This window comes from Lepisosteus oculatus, chromosome 4 (genome assembly GCF_040954835.1).
Source record: "Lepisosteus oculatus isolate fLepOcu1 chromosome 4, fLepOcu1.hap2, whole genome shotgun sequence".
NCBI lineage: Eukaryota > Metazoa > Chordata > Actinopteri > Semionotiformes > Lepisosteidae > Lepisosteus > Lepisosteus oculatus.
In genome coordinates this window covers 64,061,227-64,082,244 of record NC_090699.1, presented here as the reverse complement: position 1 = coordinate 64,082,244, position 21,018 = coordinate 64,061,227, and the positions used below count along the sequence as shown (strand labels likewise).

Sequence of the window (21,018 nt, the reverse complement as noted above, 5' to 3'; positions counted from 1 at the left end):
TTTTACAAGGCTGTGCTTCGTAATCATATTCATAAGATCGTTGTTTTTTTTTCTTCGCTTTTTTGTGATGCAGGGAAGGTGCTACTTTTAAATTCCAAATTGCATTTTGCAGGCAGGTTGTGCTCGTCTGACAGAATGGTGATTACAGACCATTCAGATAGACGTGAGCCTAGTAGTCCACTCACATAGTCTCTTTTGCTGAAAGATGATAACCCCTAAATCACATGTAAATGAGCCTGTAAGCTGTGTTCACTTGGTCCTCGCAGTCTTCCTATGCCATTTTGTTTTTGTTGAAAGGTGTTCCCCAGTTCTTGCACGTGACTGCTTATTTTGCTGGCTTGGCATGATGTCTGTGTAGAATCAGATCCTTCTCTCTGTTGGGTTTTGGCCCGCATTCTTTTCTGTCGTTTTGTGCCTCCTGTGTGCTTTTGCCCATTGCGTTGACTCAATTCCGTTTGTTTCTTTCTGCTCTCATCCCCTATACTTTTCCTTGTCACCCCCCGTCTGGCTCTCTTTTTTAATTTCCCAAGTTCGCGTGTATGGAATCAGAGTGCCTTGCCTGCAGGTGCTTCCACGAAAACCTTTCCTTTCCTATCGCCGTCCTTCTCATCCATCATAAAGCCAGTGAGTGATCTTTGACAGGTGTCTCATATTGAAAGTTCTTTCATGTCCTGTGCTTTCTCAAATCTATGAATCTCTCAGCTAGGCTTCACTCACCCAGGGAGGTGGGGCCAGGCAAATAAAGAATGAACCTAATTATTAAGACAAGTGCTCCAAGGTCTTAGCCATCTATCAGTGAGTTTGCAACACAGATTCTTTCATATCTCTTAATTCCTCGAACATTCTCAAACTCGCAATGCTTATCACATTGATTGTAAGGCATATTACAAGACAAAAGTATGACCTTTACTTATAATGCTTTTGTTATAGCTCCTCTGTATATACAGTATGTACTGTACATTATACTGAACAAAGACAGCTCCCCCATGTGGCCATTGTCTGCAATGGCATCAGCTCTCAAGTACTGTAGATGGTCCATAGCAAATCTAGACTTTTTGATCCTTTGTCATTCATTAGCTCTTTTCAGAACTCATACTGCCTTTAGGGGACAGGAAGGAAATGTGAGATTTGACCTATAATAATATCACACAGATTTTAAATATACTAAAGAAAGGAGTATCCAGAGTGACTGATTGCATTTTAAGTTAGAGTAGATGTGCACTATACAATAAGTACAGCAATATTATTAGAGATTTGAGACCATAAAGTTGTGCTTTAGGGAAGCCACTGTCTCCTTGATTAATTAGATTACAAATCATCCATCTGGACGAAGCCAGTCTCTTGTTTTTCTTATATTGTATTAAAATCAGGTGAGGACAGTGGCTGCTGAAGCATGGCAAGAGAACAGGACTTCACTACCAGGCTGTTTGTGCCAATTTGAAAGGCAGCATAATCGCTTGCCCAGAGGAAAAAGAATTTTCTTACGAAAAACCTCACTTAAAGTACATCGCAGGCAGTGATGAACAGAACATGTTTTTCAGGGTTGTTTATGTTCACTAAAACCATGAATTACTACTAAAAATAACTTATGATGTAAGGCACAGATTCCTATATTCATTTTTCCTGACATGTAGTGTTACTGAATTTTATTACCGAAATGTTTGACAGGGATTTTCTGTTGTACAGTATATTGTTGAAACGTTTATATCTAAATTGACAGTTTAGTGATAGCCAAGTCAGACTAACTGATACATGTGCTTCAGACCAAATCAGTGTAACTATGAGGAATTCCTCATCTATCTTTCCTGAAGAAGCATGACTTCAGTCTCCACCATTACCGTCTCTGTCTCTACCATTAACACACAACCTTTTCTCTTCTCTTTTTGAACTTTTCTCTGCTACTAAACCATTTCTTTACTGTTTTTAGGCTCCTGCTTCTGATAGATTGTGACACCATGACTTTCACAAGCCACATCCACCAGATTTTTTTAGGGGGGACAGTATAGACATTTCAGTGTTTGTTCAATGTAGTTACTGACCACAGTATGACTACGGATAAGTGCTGCTGTTTTAATTTAATTAGCTGCTGGTCAGGGACTGGATTTTCCAGCTGTGGCTGGGCATCATGGGAAAGTCTTGCTGTACCTGACTGTCTCTCTAACTTTCTTTTTGCTTCTTTTTGTTCAGTTTCTCTTACACTATCCGTCTAGTGGAAGAAACTCAGAATATAAACCACTGTGCCATAATCTCTCTGAAGTGCCTAATATCCATTCATTCTAACTCTTATTTTCTCTTTCTTTCATGTTTGCAGCTTCCTGTCTGTGTGTGTGTTGTGCATGCATTTTCCTTTTTGCTCTTTAGATTCCTTGTGTTGTAGGCTTGTCAAATGGTTTCAGCATTCTTTTTTTCATTTTTTTTCTATAAATGCTGTACTAACATGAGTGAAGAAGATGCTAACCAATGATTTAGGATATCTATGAGAATCTGTCAACCTGATATGCCAGTAGGTTGTGTCGGGTCTAGTTTCTACACTTTTTTTTTAAAAGGTTTAATTTGAACGCTTTAAACACTAGGAGGCTATTTTATCATATCTTATAATAAGTTTGCTTTTGCTTCAGAGTGAAAGCTTTATTTTTTTATCGTATGTATCTGCGTTGACCAATGAATTCGCTAACCAGTTAATGCCTGAAGAGCGCGGCCTTTCCTACCAAGTGTGAAGTAACAGCAGGTGTTGAAGTGTCCGGAGGGTGTTGTGACTCCGAGTGGTTCTACTTCCTTTTCTTTGGCAGATCATTTGAATTTTTCAAATTTGTCTCCTCTGTTGGAATGCATAACGCACTTGAGCAGTAATTTTAGTGACAGCTCACTGTGGAGAAGGCATTATGAGGCAATGTCCTCAGCTGCCACGTCCTACCTTATGCTGGAGCCTATTCTTCTCCCATTATAAACCCGGAGAGGAACTGGTAAATTACACAGTAAATTCCAGGGAACGGGCTTGGGTTTGGGTTTTGCCAGGATGCCTTTTGTACTGTACTTTAAACTTCTTTAAGTCCCATATGAGGGGAGAGTAACTTGTAACTTCCGGCACTAAAACCAGTGACTGTCCAACCACGAACTCTGTCTCCCCCACTGATGGGCAAAGCGATGCCACTGTGAAGGCCGTGCCCATACACATCCTGTAGTAGCTTTGGAAGGACTGACATGTTATTCTGGCATTTTGCTTTTCCATGCATTTCACCAACAGTGTTTTCAAGTAAACCCTCACAATCCTTTTTATTAGAATTGAATGAGAGAGAGAGTAAATGTGGGTTATATGGGGAAAAAAAATGAAAGACTTTAATGCCAAAAATAAGAACGTAATCTCTATTAAAGGGACCACCTACTGTGCTTTACAAAGATGGATAGATTTATAGAGAAGTATAAGCAGACTGCTGAAGTGATCTAGAAGAGTAACCACTGTGCACACCACATTTCTAAGGCTAAATGTACTGTGGAGTACAGCAATGCTTCACACACACTCCACAAACAGTGAAATTTGTTTCCAAATCTACTTACTACTTACGATTTCTTAAATGCTTGAAAACTGGCTTGATTTATCTTGCGTTTTGCAACTTTCTGAATCACTTAAATGCAAATTCTTTTAAAGGAGGTTGTAACACATTTTTTGGTCAAATATGCTGTAGCACGCTAGACATATTTTGTGTGCCAAAATGAAAATGCCTCATGGCGTTAAATTGTGTCTTTGTGCTGCTTGTACTTTGAAAAGCCTGTGTTCTTCTGTTTAATATCATGCATTTTAATTTCTTGACAAGAAAGTTTTTCTTTTGTTACAGAAATGAGATTATCGGGGCACCTTAAGCTATGTCTATAGCCCTAAATCCTCAAATATAATATACCTACTCAAAGATTAATGTTACATATGTTGTAGAGCATAACGGCATATCCCGTATTGCTGCATCAGGGTGACAGAATGTGTCAAACTTAGATGAAAAATGCTAAGGAACCCCAATTCTATCAACATGATAGCTTATGTTCTCCTATTCAGTCTTCATAACTACCTGCATCCCATAACACAGCAGAAGGCAGGTGCTGGTGTGATGATAGAAATACACCCTTTTGCCCTGAGCAGGGCTTCAGTGCTACAGCTGTTTCATGCACTCTGGCAACACACCTCAATCATAATCGCACAGTACTTCCTATGCCAGTATGTCTTTACCTGCGCCAAGATCCAGGTGTCTTTCATGTTACAAAAAAACATGGCAGCTCAGAAAAGGCAGAAAGAAAAATTATGGCTTTAGACCTTGCAGCTGCACTATTCACCATTTAAAAAGGCAACAACAACAAAAAAAGAGTAACAGTACAGTTTCGGCTTACCAGCCAAACATAACTTTAAATTGTTTTCATAATCCGTCTGACAGGTCATGAAGCCAGGAAAGTAACCCAGAGCTTATGTTTAAAACGTTTGTCTTACGTATTTGCCTTAGATATTATAAACCTACACATTATTTTATTTGTTGTTCAAAATGTTGAAACTAAGGTTGAAGACCTTATAATAGTAGTTGGAATTGAAGTTAATGTATTTAAAGGACACAGATTCACAATAATGGTGGAACTTTTGGAAAATAGCTAAATAAAAAGCCATTATTGCTTTTTGTTAATGACGATATACAGTATCATATAGGAACAAGTAAAGGTTAATTCCATGCTGAAAGGCAGAAAGAAGAAACACAGTGTTTCAGGTGTTAATCTTCTTCAATCTGCAATGTTGTTTTTTTTTTTTTCTCTCTGCTTTTCAGCCTGGAATTAACCTTTACTTGTTCCTTTGCAGCCAGCGCACTCTGACGCAGCTCCCTACTCGAATTTCTTCACTATATCGTCCAGGATTTGTTCCGTGAAGAGCACAAGCAAACCCTGCATGGCTGTACTCCGTGTTTAAAGTAGATAATCATGGTGACGACAAAGCCTTACAGGACCTAATCGAGTGCTGTGATTGTGCAAGTTGTCCTGTCCAGTCCTTGAAAGACCCTCTGACCTCCAGCAGCTATTGCCCCCCTCCACTGCCCCAGCCCTGCTTGCCCCAGGGGCGTAGCCATAGTCTCCCAGTCAGCTGGCCTCCACAAGGCTTGTGAGTCCAGAGCCCTCAGCTCCGGGCTCTAGGGGCACGCACATGTGTGCGTCGTGGTGGAGAAAGTCTGGGATCTGCTGGGGAGGTGGGATTAGGGTCTCCAGTTTAGGCTTTTTCCTCCTTCTCTCGGATACCCAATCTTCTGCCTACATGCTGCGGAAGGTTATAGACCTGCCTGCTGTGAAGCAGCCAGCCGCGGTGCTGCGCTGGCTTAGACGCGCGGTCCCGAAAGGCGAGACGCAGATGCGTGACCCTCTGTGGTGGAGGGTCAGAGCCAGAAGACTGGAGCTCTGAGGTGGGGCTGTGGTAGCTGGCCCTTGGCTCCCTTTGAGGGTCTAGCATTGAAAAACTCTGTAACGAAGAAGCAAGTGAGACTGGTGATGGAAACACTGACGTGCACTGAACTAGAAAAGAAACGAAGCATGCACTAAAGGAGTAAATTCATATACTTTAGTTGTTTTAACTATGAAGGCGTGAATGTGTATTTTGCGAATGTGTATCGGAAGTCTGCATATACAGTTTGTGTAGCGTATCTTTGAAAAATATATGAATTAATTTACACAGCCCTTTGGTTTGCTATACATTATCAAGTCATAAATAATAAATTAGATTTAAACATAGCTTATTCAATTCAAAGATTGTGAGCTTAGATGCAAATACATTGTGTTTTGGACACTTTCTGTTTATGCATATTATTGCTGTTTGTATTTTGCAAACTACTGTTTGTCATTTCCATCATAATCAAAAAGTTTGAATGAAGCTTAGAATAGTGAGAACAAAGCAGCCTCACCTGAGGTGTGATTAATTAGGGAAATCTCAAAATAATATCAGTGCTGTTTCAGAAAATGATAATTACATAATAAATTATTGAACTAGTTAAATAGTAACAGTCATTTTCCTGTCTAAGTTACATTAGTGAGTGATGAGGTACATATGAAGAGCAATAAAATTTAAAAAAAAAGATCTCCGCCCTTCTTTTCATTCCCAAGAGCTGTGTTGACACTTACCCTTGCACAAAGACAGCTTTTCTTTTCATGCAGATATCATCTGTGAGTTTGTTTTTTAATTTATTTTAAAGGTAATCAATCTCACGGTGCAGGGTGTGCTATAGTCACATCAAAAGTCATTACTGAAATCAGGCATGTTTAATACCCAGGCTGTGAGTCTTCACACCAGCATCTCATGAGCTCTTATTCTTTAAAGAGAGACTTTTCACTTTTTTTGAACTAAGTCTTTGAAGCAGCACTGAACTGAAACAGACAAGAGGGTTATTAGGACAGCTAGAAGTTCCCAATGGGATTATGAAAAGGAGATTTGATGAAAAAAATACATTTTTTTTTCCAAACCTCTGAAGTCCAGCTGAATTAGCAGGCACAGGATAATGAGATAAGCTGATTATTGTGCATAATTTTGCTAAAATGCATCATATTTATTATTAATGATGTGGTTCTGAAATGAAGCCCAAGCAATTGAGATTGCAATTGGTCCCCTTTGTTATGAAGAGTTTTCTAGGATTGAGATTTTCTGGCGGTGCAGGGAGTGTTTCAAGTTAGTAGTTAACTGCTCCAATTATGATTTTTGGGATGAGGTGTGATGTTCTTATGTGATTTGGTTTTATGCTTCCTCCTGAATAGCTTTGGTGCTTTTCACACACCATGGCCGTGTTCAGACTGCGGTGTCGATGATGTTAACCAGAGAGTCTACTTGACAGTTCACTTCATTAATACTGAGTGAAAAGTTGCTTGGCCTTCTGTACTCATTCCATGTACAACACTTATTTTCACCCAGGTTGGGCTCAGATACTTTGACACTCCATTATGAAAGGGATGTAGATTTCTCCCTTCAGGCTCCCTTCAGAAATCACACCTGGATTAGGATTTATTTTTTATATTTATGTTCTTGCTGGGTATAAATTTATCTTAAGTTCCCAGCAACGTTAGTTGTATACAGTAGACACACTGCACTATACAGTACATGTCATACATGTTTGTAATAGATATGCAAATTAATTCTTACAAGAAAAATTCAAGGTTCTTTAGGTTAAAACAATTTATTTTCTGAATGTATTTTACTTTTATTTTAACAGATGGGAAATTTGCTTTACAGTCAGGTAAAAGGCAATGACACGATACACATTACTGTACATGTCTGATAAGAAAGAAAAAAAAACAAGTACATAAATAAAAGTATACTGTACAATGAATTGTCCACCTTGAGCATGTTAACTGCCATATTTGCGTTAATCCATTATTTGCATTAATGAAATGAAGTGACCAGGGATAGACAGATTTGTCTTTGTGACTTACTTTTTTTGTTCTTCAGATATAGAGAAAAGATTGTGAAAGGTTAAGTACAGTGTGAGAGAACTCTTTTAGAAAGATTCTTGTATTCCACAGATAATTCCTTACACTGGTATTTTCACATTTGTTTCAGATGACATTCTCAAATATTGTGTCTGCACTCATATCAGATGAACTTGTCACATTCTCAGGTAAACCTTTAAAAGCAGAGAGCGATTTGTTTACAAAGTTCATAAGGAATGCAACCAAAAATGTGACATCTGAGAAACACGCTCAAATTTAAAAAACGGTTTGCTCCAAATCTCGCTGGAAAATGTGCGAACGATTTATCCCCTTCATATAAAGAGGTCTGTTCTTTTCAAGCTTGACCACATGGTTTCAAACATGTGTCTTCGCATATAGTGTGATTTTTATAAGGTGCTTTTCATATTTACCACTTATTTCCTGCTTGAAAAGCTATTACCGTTGCCCAGACCTTGATGTAAAAACAAATTGTAAATGTGCAACAGTTGCAGAACATTTTAGGCATTTTTTAGAGAATCACTGAAATTATCGCTGGATCCATTGGACATATTCTTATATCAAACATAAGCAAGTAAGACGCATTTAAGGCCAGCTATTAAGCTAACATTCAGTGGAATGTCGAAAAATTCAACAGCACCCCTTAAATCCGGATTTATCTAATGATGGGATAAGAACACACACAATGCACTTAAGAAATTCCTTTTTCTTTTCAAAAGCATAATTTAAATCAGACTCTGGATTAATATAAACATATATATATATACATGTATGTATTAATCTATGGATCTTATTAACCTAACAAAGGAAGCACTTAAAGATGGATTTTTATTTTGTTAGGGTTAAGTACTTTATGACCTAAAAATGTTAATCACGTTTAATGATTCTAGGCTGTACAAAGAATTTCATTCACAATATTAAAGCAGCCTTCTTTTGAGACAAATGAGAGATCGACTCTGTGTAGCATTATTTCTGGCCTCAATGTAAATGTCAAACATTTAGGAAATATTGTTAATAACAACATCATTGATTGTTGGAAATGAGCCAGGTAGGTGTCATTGCATAGAAATCCTTTGTACTTCAAATGAAGAAAAATAAGAAAAAAAAACATGTGACCATCATTCCCATAAACTGGAGCAGTATTATGTTAGCATGAGTTGATCTAGATCCAGTCTGGAATTAGGAATGCTCAGGGGCATTTTAACAAACTGTCATTCATTTGAACTCTAACCCTGTTTAATTTAACTGCCTTCATTTTGTCAAGATGTACAGTACATATTTGCACATTAACTTCTCTTTATTTTTTTTGCTGGTTAGGAAGTTTTGTATGTCAACAGCAAGATGAAAGCTCATTTAAAATCTCCCAGCAACCCCTCTCATCCTCACTCCCCAAAACCAAATGTTACAGGAATGGTTGCCAGTCATACAGTACTTCACTTCATTTCTGGTTGGCACAATGAAAAGCTCTTCTTTCTTTCAATTCCTTTTGGAAGTGGAATAACGGAGGTACCAGTTGGGAGTTTGTCATGAAATCAACAGCTTGATTGTTATACTGTAGATTAAAAAAAATGTTTTTGTAGAAAATGGTGGCCTTTGCTTCGGTCTGAGAATCTGATCTTGGATTCTTCAAATTAAATATACTGTACTGAGCTTCAAAAGAAACAAATCACTTAAAATAGTAAGGAAAATACAATAAAATCACGTAGTTATCATGACGGACAGTCAGTCAGTCTTTTGTAGCAGGTGCAGTGGTGTTTTATTAAGGAGACATGGCTTGGTAAATTCTTGTGGGATTCCTTCCCATATACAGTAGTGTGTACCTCTGCCAGCCACTTTGTCTCATCTCATCGCACAGATGTTCAACAGGGCTCATGTCCGGTGAGCTGGGCATCTTCAGCATCACTGTCTCATTCCCATCTCACGAGACCTGGTCAGAAATTGCCATTGCCTGTGAATTCCCTAAGCAGTGTACAGTACAGGATAATAACATAGTCAGGGCCTCCGCATACTGCTCTGATAACACAGAGGCAAAGGTCTCTTGATCATCGGAGCATATTGGTTCCTTTCTTTGTTTTTCTTTCTTGATTTTCAGTTAAAAAGTTAAATCGCCACACCACCCGTGCCCAAACAGCTCTCCCACTAATGGAATGATTCAGTGCTCATGCAATTTGCTCATTCACTTGTGGACTGTCATGAATGATCAATACATACAAATGATGCGGAAGCATTAAATAAATACCCCAAATCCATACAAGTTATTTTTTTCGAAAAGCAGACATGCGTAGAGTGTATACATTTGCTTCTGGTGCTCGGTGTCCAGTATCAGTTTGAAATGTTCCTTTTTATTTGTTGGTTTTCAAATAACGATTCAATTCATCAGTTGCTATCAGCTGTCCACAAGGTTCTCCTCATTTTCCAAGAAGTTCAGCTCTCGGTTTGTTTACCTTCTGTTGCCAGGATGGTACCAGCTTACTCCTTTCCACACCCTGCTGAATTTAAAAGGAAGCGAGAAGTTGGCAGCACATATTTGACATGATAATTTAGTTGCACGGGGTAACCTCTAAATATTACAGTACTTGGTCAGCTCTCAGACATAATAATCACACATCTCATGCATAGCTCTGTACATAACAATACAACTTTTGCCATATAAAAAATTTTGACAAGGGCAAGTAATTTATGGCATTTAAATACAGTATATCCCCACTTCCCAGTTGTTTCACCAGTTTAACAAATCACATTTCATGCATCTAACTCTTCCACTTCATAGACCATTCCTGATGTTGTCTGGTGTTTGCAGAGGTGAATGTGTAAAAGGAGGTCAGTTTTGTTCTTATTACCTGTCTTTTTTCCCAGAGTGCACGCAGGGGTATTTTCTAGAAGGCTATATGATGCTAAAAACCAACAATTGCTGCAGACTGTCATGGCAAACCCGTATAAATTCTGAGTGTGCCCTGTGGTATGCTGTTGAGGGTCGGTTTCCTTTGGATTCACGGCTTCGTATTGCAGATTTTCATTGTACTCCAGCCCCGTTTAGACAGGTATATAAACTCTTTCCAAGTAGTTTACGATCTTTATTTTGAAAACAAGTCTCCAGTGCATCTTTATTGGGCACTCTCTAGCTTAAAGTTATATTTTATGTCGGCGTATTTTACTACAAGAGGCCCTCGGGTGTGAATTGTTATAAAGAGCAGTTTTGGTATTTGTGAATTATTTCTGTCCGTGCACCTTCTCCCCGCCTGTCAGCTTTTGTAGGAGCTCAGGGAGCCTTCAGTTAAGGGGAAGTTGTGTTATTGTTTGTTTCTGTCAGCACATGTTCAGAACGGTCTCCAGTGAACACCCTGCTGTAGCGCAAAGGCGAGATGAGGAAGCTTTAAAGTAGCTAAAGCTCTGAGGAGGTAAATGCACAGGGGTTTCGAGAGGAAGTCCGAGTGATGAGCTCGTATTTACAAGTGATTAGTGCTGGAGTAACCACATAAAGTCAGCAGTCTCATGACTTAATGCAACTCATGTATGCAGTAATAATAATAATTACAGTACAGTATATAGCCCTTTTCTGGACACTCCACTCAAAGTGCTTTACAGGTAATGGGGACTCCCCTCCACCTGGATGATGTGACAGCAGTCATAGCGCACCAGTAGGCTCACCACACACCAGCTATCAGTGGGGAGGAGAACAGAGAGATGAAGCCAATTCATAGATGGGGATTATTACGAGGCAGTGATTGGTAAAGGCAATTGGGAAATTTGGGGTAACAGCCCTGCTCTTTTCAGGAAACACTCTGGGATTTTTAATGACCACAGTCAGGACCTCCCATCGGAAGGATGGTGCCATTTTACAGTATAGTGTCCCCATTACTATACTGGGGCATTAGGACTCACACAGACTGCAGGGTGAGCGCCCCCTACTGGTCCCACTAACACCTCTTCCAGCACAAACCTTAGTTTTTCCCAGGAGGTCTCCCATCCAGGTTCTGATCAGGCTCACACCTGCTTGGCTTCAGAACTGCTGGCTGTGAGTTGCAGGGTGATATGGCTGCTGTTATAAGGTAGTAAGTGTTGTTTTTATAGTAAGGGCTGCTTTTAGGCCTACTAATATGTAACACATATATAATAAGAATTAACCTACAATCGGTAAACCTTGTTGAATTTAATATGGGAATCATTAAAGCTCCATTCTGGAGACATGGGTGGTCTGGCCCTTATTTCGATGAAGTATGATACTCTTTTTTGCTTCTATGACAATTGTACTAAAGGATTTTGACAAAAACAGTAAAAAACTTTTCAAATAAAAGTACTAACTCTGGTTCTACATTGTAGCTGGAGGAGCTGATGAACGCCCTGGAAAAGACCAGGCAGGAGCTGGATGCCACAAAACAGCGCCTGTCCTCAACGCAGCAGTCCCTCGCCGAGAAAGAAGGACATCTGACCAACCTGAGGCTGGATCGCAGAAAACAGCTGGAGGAAATACTGGAAATGAAGTAAGTTGCTTTATAGCTGAGGAAATAGCATTTAACTGTGTTTATCTTAACAAGTTCTGGGAACTGCTGGATTCTGCGATGAGTTAAACAGAACTGCTACCTGTCTGAAGAAGGTGTTTTGTTTTAACTTTATTTGCCAGGGAGAGTGCATATATAACGCTCAGCTGTGTCCGTATGTTTTCAACATTTGTTTTTGACTTGGCATTCACGTCTTGACAGTCCAAGAATTCTTGACAGCTTAATGGTCTTCCGAATACCTTCACAGTATCGGCGAGATTTCCTTCAAGCAATAAAGAGATAAATCTAATTAAACAGGGATGGGGTTTTACTCCAGACCCATGTGTGATTTCTGAGTGCAAGGCAAGCAGTTATTTGGCTGGATAATGACTTCATACTTCAGATTAGCAGAAGACTGAAAAAGGAATAAGTAATTTAATGCTTTCACACAGTGCACAGATCTCCACAGGCAACAAGAAAAGGCTAAATAGACTTGGTAATTAAAGATGCGAAGCCATGAAAGTCAGACCTGTTAACATAACCTTTTGGGTGTGGGCTATATGTATTGCTAAGCTCCTGTTTCTGCTAAGTTGCTGGAAATTTTGAAAAACCCTTACTTAGCATAGAATGAAAATCAGCATCTGAATGATTATATTCTTGCTTCTGTGAAATGCCTTGCATGGCTCAAGATATTGAAGGATACACCTTAGAATTATAAAATTAAGGATCTCACTTTTGATGTTGCCATTTTTAATATCAGTTCTCAAACCTCTAGAGCCTCTTTTTCCTAAATGCCTGTCCTTTCCAGTATCCAAAAAGCATTCAATAGGGAACTTATCCAGTGTGTGTTTTATTTAGTGTCAATCTAGTAAAGACGTTCCAGTGAAGTTCGTCAGTATCTCACCGTATTAAGCACAGGTGTTGGTGTAGAGTTTTTTGGCCCGAAGTTCCAGAGATTTTCAAATATTTACAGCTACAGATGTGTTGGTTTGTGCTGTTCATCTGAAAATATGTGCAGAATAAATCCCATTATCATAATCTAAGCTTTTAAAAATATGTGTAAAGTTGTTGCAAGAGTTCAGTTTTTCAAAACTCAGAGACTCTTGCCAGCTGTCTGGCCTACAATTGACTGTCAGGCTCCTACATTCAAGTAGATCACTGCTACCCTTTAGAGAAAAGTGTAGGAAGTAAGTTCACATGGCAGAATAAGTCCATTCTGTACAACATTACAGGTTTTATTTATTTGCTATTTTTATTTGGCAGTTCAGACTTAAGCCTGGCATCTTGACGAAGAGAATTAAGGTTGGTCATCACCTTTTTCTTCATTGTTTTATGTCCATGGTCTGATGACTCAAGATTTGATGGGCAATGAGCAGGGCAAAGGAGTGTTTATATAGGGAAACATTCCTCATAGTGATCCAGGAATTAGTTTTGCTTCAAATAAATAATTTGTTTGAAACCAATCTCTGACCTGGCGAAGCACCCACCACTGTAACAGGGTCCTGGAGACAAGCCATCAGTCTGTAGCTCCAGCACATCATTCTTACTTTACTAAGTCATTCATCTCTGGTTTTGTTTTTAAATGCTTTTCTTCTTCTTTGTTTTTTTGACAGTTCGTTTTTTTAATTTTTTCAGGTGCTGGCAGATAAACTCTCATGACAAGCTTCAGTTGTTCATGTTGTCAGAGAAGTCATAGTGGTCAAAAAAGAAGGGAATCACCAATAACAATACGAACAGTCGTTCATAGGACTTGCCCTTTGGCTGCCATTTGTACAGTAACCTACAGCACATGCTCCTCTGATAGGCCCCCTGTCAGACTCACAGCGAAGTTGACACTGATTGGAGGAACAGTGGGTCTGCCCACCCAACCCCAGAAGTGCTCTATACTTTGTTTTAAACTTGGCTATTATATGCCTTCTTTTTTTTTACTTTAGCAAAAGGTGTTACTATTAAACTGAATGCTTAAATGCCTATTTTAACTTTATTGTCAACACTTGAAAGTCTAAAATCAGATCGGGGGGAGAAAAGAGAGCTCTCCCACATCAAATTTTAAGCCAGAAACTAAATTACAGCTTTAAAAAAATCTCATGGTTCAGATCAAGACCACACTGCTTCGTACTTAGTGACTTTTTTAATCTGTCATATTTATTACTTATTTGTGATTAGCACAGCTGGCAGTAGATTTATGCTCTTTCTTTTTCTCTGTATATGGAGCTATAAGGACAGAATACATAGATGTTCTGCAGGCATGCGGAGAGTTACGTTTTATTTACTGCTTACTGAAAATGTCGACTATATATTTTCTGATGACTCCTGGCTTGCAGACAAATATGTGCAAACTGAGTGTATATCAATGCACAATTTCAAACATAGATTCTGGGGTTCTGGAACAGCATGTGAAAGACTAAAAAACTCAGTTTCTGTGCAAGTGCTACAAACAGTGGCTCTGTTGTTCACAACCAGTGTCTTTTAAGTGCGCCTGTAATTATTGGAGAGTTGGAGTGTTTGCAAAGTTTGTTTGCCTTTTTATTGCGCTTTCCTCAGTCTAAAGTTATTTTGTGAGCCGCCAAAATATAGGCCTCTTGAACCCACCAACAAACACCCACTGGAAAAATTTTTAAGACTGCAAATATACAGGTCTGCTTGATAGCAGAAAGCCTGCACATCCAAGATGTCACCCTGAAGCCGCCTTTAACTCTGCAGGCTCTGGATTTTCCTTTTAACTCTGGTGTGCAAACACCGTAAAGATCAGAGAACTTTAAACAGGACACATTTTGGACTTGTCCATGCAGAGTTGGGTTCCAGTCATATGGAAACACTCATTAACAAGCAGAAGGCAATAAAACCTCTAATGAAAATGAAGACTCTGGAATGCCTAAACCTGTTTGCTTGGCTGTGAAGTGCTCATCAATACTGAGGCGTAGTTGGTGTCATTTTGCTATATATTTTTTTACTCCTACTTCATTCCTTAGTGATGTCTTATATATTTTAATACACCTTGACTTGAAATGACAAAATAATCATTTTAGCATTTACTTACGATGTTTTTCCACACAGCATTTTACATCCTTCCTATGATGGCCACATCAATTCTTTGAGTGCCCATTGAGCAAATATTACTTGACAGAAAAGTATTTAATCTGGATTAAAGTGCAAAATATTTTGCCCGTTGTTCCCTACAGGATGAATTCTGTCTGTCTAGAGAACCAGACACATATTCCCATGTTCTAACTTTTAAAAAAGTCCTTTCTATGTAAGTTTTACACAAGCTACAGTGGTTTAAAAATGTTTTAGTATTGTGTATCACACAGGGAGGTGTAAAGGATTCAGATGGTACAGACTTCCGAAAGCTATTCTCAAGTGAGTCTACATACTCATGTCAAACTTTCAGACAGGCTAAAATGTTGTTAGAGTTGGGGAGGTTTAGAAAAGAGGAGGCCAACTTGCTTGAAAGATGTATTTGCTTTGAGGACTCTGTTGTCCAAGTTCCCAAAGAAAAGCAGCATCTCTCACTTGAGAGTAAAACACAGGAATTGATCGTATTTCCATGGTTAAATTAATTGTCCATATGGCGAGAGAAGAATTTTTGTTTAAATATTCGATCAGTACACCCTTTACTTAAATTTTAGGGAACGCAAACTACAAATCTAATTCTTTTTCTAATTTATCTTGTGCCTCGTACTAGGTGATGCTTTCTTAACAGGTTGGGAGTTTAATTCTTTGCTTACTGCCAGCCATTTTTAAATTGAGCAAACCATTGTCAATGGTAAAACGCTAATTATGTTATTTTTAGGTCATCTGCTTATTTGTGCTTATAGACTTTTACATTTCTGTTCAAAAAGAATATAAACTTGCAATTCCTGCTCACAAGGTCTAGCTAATATAATCTTATACAGGACCTTTTACGATGCTTTAGCTGTAAGTCATATTTGTTAAAAGTTGAAGGTTATGAGGATATCCAATATTTCAGTCTTTGTGCTCTGCAAAGGTACTAAGTCTCAGCAGGGTTTCACACCTGAACCGGGAATAGGACGAAGTGAGAGTAACATAATACAGGAAAACTTTTTTTTTTTTTCATCTGTGACACTCTGTCTGTCTCTCACTTTTGAGTTCAGTTTTTTGTTTTGCATTTATGGGATTCAGGTGTGAATAGTGGAAAAAAAAGAAAAGGGGAATTATTTCAGCTCATTTGCAACCTGAATAGATGTTCAAGGCATTCTTTAGAGCTTTATAAGTCTAGGTCTTACATCAGTCTCAAAGGATTAAGAGTGTTCTCAGTGACAGGTAGGCCTTTATCTTCCATGCCGAGCTTTCTGTGTGGTCCTGGAGTCAGGGGAAATGAGTTACATACTGTATGCATTTGTGTAGCTGAGTCCACTGTATATGGTACTGTGAGCAGAACAGGTCCCACATGGGAAAAAAGACCTAGATTGCAACTGTGAGCTCCAATTAAAGTTACCTTTGGCCGATGTCTTCTTCTGACATCTAGCGAAGCATAATGCCCTCAAATCCAAGAGAAAAGACTTGAGCATTCAGCAAAGAATCGACAGGGAAAGGAGGGGGTGGAGGTGGAATAGGAATTTACCTTGTGAGAAATATTTCAAATTTTAAAAAGCATGAAAGAAAGTTGACCGCATGCCAAGTTTTCTGAAATGTGGGGTTTGTCAAGAAGAACAGATGAAATAAAGCAGCTGAAATAAAAACAGAGGCTTTTTAGTTTCCTCTTGAAACCTGGATTTTCAATAACAGAGCTAGGTTTTATGTGCAGAACAAAATGTTGCCCCAGACTTTTCAACACTCTTAATGAAAAAAAATAAATTACAGACTTTTGTTCCATTTAATATCCTCCCATTGTTAATAAGGTTCTCCAGTTTTTTAAACATAGTACAGATAAAAGCCAAAGGCGGAGGTTTTAGCTTCTGAATGTCGTGTTGTTTAAAGTGAAGAAGAGAACAAGAGCTGAAGCCAATAAACTGCAATGTTTATATGAAAACAGGCATTACAGACAATATGTGTTACGTAATTTGGCAGGCTGAATCTAGCCTGAGAGTTGTCTAAACAGTGACTAGGAATTGCACCAGTACATGAATGCAAGTACAATAGTTGACTGTTCATTATGTCAGAAAATAAATGTTGATTTTGTCTGTGTAAAATGCATTGTAATGTGGTACAGATTCTAAGAGATGTGCAAGTATAAATTACATCTACAGTGCATGTTTTAGTAATAAGTTCTAAAATGTAATGAATTGTTTCAACCTGCAGTTTTGAAAACAAGATCATAGTGACGCTTGTCTGCCTTTGCATGAAAAGATAAAAGCATAAGAAAACCTGTGCAGTCGCAGTTTATTAGCAGCCTCCTGTAAGCTGTAAGACACTTTGCAAAGCAGCATTTGTGCTATAAGGGAAATGTTTGTAAAAGATTTACTGCAACGCTCGCAATGTGAGACTTCATCAAAGTGAGACAATTTGTACACACTTAAAACCAGAGCCTTTGTGAGGCTTTTACACCTGAAACAAATCGCACCCATTAACGAGATGCCAGCGCTTCACTCTGTTTCAATTTAACAGCTTTACTGCAAGCCTAGAAAATCTTTACCTAAACCCGCCAGAACAACTAACACCCTCTTGAACATAACAGGAATTGGAATACATAGCTGGAGAAGGAAAAAATAGTGGTGAGTATAGCAAAAGAATAGGCAGTTCTAGACAGGAGGCCCCTTCAAGGTCCATATGAATCCACTTACATGTAAATTGCTTGTCTGTATGAATTAAGGTTAGGGTTCTGAAGGGACTGCTTTGCTGTGTTTACCATAGGATTTTTGACAGTCTCTTTCCTCTTTCAAGTAAACTTGGCTGGAGTATACAGTTGGTACAGCGTTAAGTAAACTCATCTTTTGTTACATTAACAAGGTTATAACATCACTGCAGCAGTTTTACAGCTGCATGATTTGAGGTCTAAATACAGAAGGTCGAGGCTATAGTTAAAAAGGGTCACCGTGGGAACACAGGATGACTAGGAAGCAGAAAGAGATGAGGGGGAGAGTGAAGGCGGTTTAATTGGGCCATGTAACATGATGTTCTTTTTTTAAAGTTCAAACGTCTGAAGAAGAATAAGATTGCGATTCTTTTTGGTAGAGATATGATTTCATCCCAGCTTGATTATAATTTCATAAATCTCATTGGGAATGCTGACAGGACCAAAGGCACAACTTTTATGTAGCAGCCTATGGGGGGTGATGACTTTGATTCGTTCCGGGATAGCGTCTTAATCTGGGGTTGCTTGCGGCGAGGGCTTTTTCTCATTGTCGCTTCCCTGAGCAGTGAAATCTTGACACTGCAGAGAAATGTCCGTTACTTTGTGAGCAGTTGAGGATCGGGGAGCAGTCCCCTGCCCTGAATGAAGTGATCGCGGGGGGGAAGCGGATTTGTCGCGATGCGCAGCGGGAGATGTCGTGGGGGAAACCGAGCTTTTCCAGGATGGAACCTGCAGAGGTGCTTTGCAGCGAGTGAGGTTAAGATATCAAAACTGAAATCCCAAGAGCATGAGAAGCAAAGATAAAAAATGTATTGGCATTTAGTAGTAGGCACTACAGTATGTGGCCTGTTCCTTCACTGTTCAGCAGCTCTTCACTCCTGTTTGAGAAAGAGCTGTAAAGTCCCCCAGCCCTGAAGACTCACGAAAGTTAACAAAAGTTAAGTTAAGGTTCACGAAAGTTAAGAGCGTTCATAATTAGGATTTACTTAAAAGTGATACAGACAAGGATACAACAACTTCTGTGCCTGTAGTCTATAAATTTTTATTATTATGGGTTTTTTTACCCCCTCGAGCATCTGAAGCGATTTTTTTTTATGTGTGCAGCATGAACCCACTTAGAAGGGTGTGTGTGTTTCTAAGAAGCATGAAAAAGTGCTGTGAGGGTAGTTATAGGAAACAAAGCTGTTATTGATCTTCTCTGAAATGCAAGCAGTTTTTTTTTTCTACACAGGAATGCTCAGTGCAGGTCCTTTAATCCTGGACATGAGCACGTAGTTCAAGAGGAGATCAGTTGTTTTGTCTATTGTTAAATAAGCGGTCTAGGTTGGGACATCTCAGACACTTTTATTGTTCTGGAATGTGTGACTTTGCCTATAAAACGGCTAATAGCGTAGTTAGAAAACTAAGGCATAACTAAGGCAATTGTTGGCAGTTACTTGTTTTCCGTAAACCCTATTTAAAACAGGATTACTCAACCCTCTTCATTTTGCTCTGTCCATTTAAGAGCAGGTCTGCATGTTTGACAAAGAAAATGGATTGAAATTCTATGTAGGATATGCCTAAATATTTACTTACTTTTATTACTGCCCATTAGAGGGAAACATTAAAATTTCAAGAGCCTTGTTTGAACTGAGGTCTTTGAGGCAGGGAGTGGCCAGAATAAAGCATTTGAGTGCTTGAAAAAACAGGGAGAGCAAATGATCTTACTGATACAAAATGCTGGCTTAGTAATAGTAAAGGCCCCGCTTCTATACAAAACGGGATCTGATTTCTGTGATTTCACCTGATGTTTTGTGCAAAATCGTGTATTGGTAAGAAAGAAATTTCCATACAACAATAATTTACTCTTAGGTCCTGAGCACAAAACATTGTTGTAACATCAGATCAATACAGGAGACCTAAGGCATGAATAGGCTGAGAAAAAGAAGTACTGTATACTGTATGAACATTCTGTGAATGGTATTTACCTTGTGAAATGGTATTTACCTTGTGAATCAAAGGTGAAAGTTTGTCCATCCACATAACTTTCATTGGCTCCCTTTGTGAAAATGTTGAGAAATACGCAGTGATCTATTTTCTCCTGATATCTAGCACGTTCACAGTATGGTTGAATGAAAACCGATTTGCCTTCTTCTTTCAGTTTTATACACTGAAGAGCATTGATACACAACACACATAGTATAACAATTAATGTTTAGCATTCCTTAATACAGCAGTATATGAATACCACAAATTCTTTAAATAGGAAAAAGAAGTATGGGAGTAATTTTTAAATCATATGAAAATGTTTTTCCCTTTGTGTGGATCTTTTAAGTGTCTTTACCTTAAAATAAATGGATTTGTATCCAGGGATAATCACTTCTGGTTATTTAGATTCTTGGCACAACACAACATACTGTAACTTCAGATGCTGAAGTTGGTGGTTCAGATTTGGTATTGACAATGGCCTTCTCCATCTTCTGCAGTTTGAGCTGAATTTATGGGCCTCTTGTGGTATGTACCAGGATGCCAACGATATTATTTGAAAGAGGGGAAGATTATCTTTTCAAAACTTTTGGCACTGTTGGAGTGCTGCCTGTCAGCCATCTGCAGGAAAACTTCAATCAGACATCCCTGCAGCCACAATTTTTTTCTGCTACTCTTGTTAAGTATGAGGATTTATTTAGGTATATTCTTACATACAAATTTTAGCATTAGGAAAAAAAGTTGTTTTAAACAACTGGCATTAATTGTGGCACTATGATTCAGTTATCAGATAATCCCTCAGCAATTAGTTCTGCATTCATCAATGACAATACAGTGAGTAGTAGGTTATTATTTTCTTTTTTCAGGAAACTGAACCAAGTATTTAATTTCAACTGTGGAATATGTTCCTCTTCAAAATCACTTTTTCTATCAGCTTAAAAATATGTATTTGAAAGTACTACTATTCAGTAGTTTCTTAAAATACAGACTAATGTAAATTACACTTGTGTGGTGGTGAACAACTTGCTTGATTTTGTAGCTGCTCTTAAAATGGCTTTAAATAATGGTGTTTCACCAGGTGTAAATACATAGAATGGATGGGCAGTGATAATTCACACGGAAAATTCTGCCCTTTAAAATTCATTCAGGCTTAAGAGTACAGAAATCCTTCATGTCTGTCAAAACTATCATGAAGCTCAAGGTTTTTTCCAGCATTCAGAATATTCTCCTTGGCAAACTGTTTAGCTTACCACATGCAGTATTTTGATTGATAACAATATGCATTGGCACTGTGATTATCCCTGTGTTAGAGTCACAGGTTGGTTACACATTAGTGTCCCTGCAGTGGTTTTCCATTTAGTGGGTCTCTTGGAC

General features: G+C 38.6%; 1 protein-coding gene across 13 annotated transcripts in view; it reads left to right on the top strand.

Annotated features, from left to right (window-relative positions):
* Positions 1 to 21,018, top strand: part of LOC102695071 (ERC protein 2) — a 314,021-nt gene that overhangs the window by 174,076 nt on the left and 118,927 nt on the right. For all 13 annotated transcript variants that reach the window (XM_069189511.1, XM_069189507.1, XM_069189509.1 and 10 more), the window contains one exon: positions 11,767 to 11,927. In XM_069189511.1, the coding sequence (XP_069045612.1) occupies positions 11,767 to 11,927 (161 nt within the window). The remainder of the gene's footprint in view (positions 1 to 11,766; positions 11,928 to 21,018) is intronic.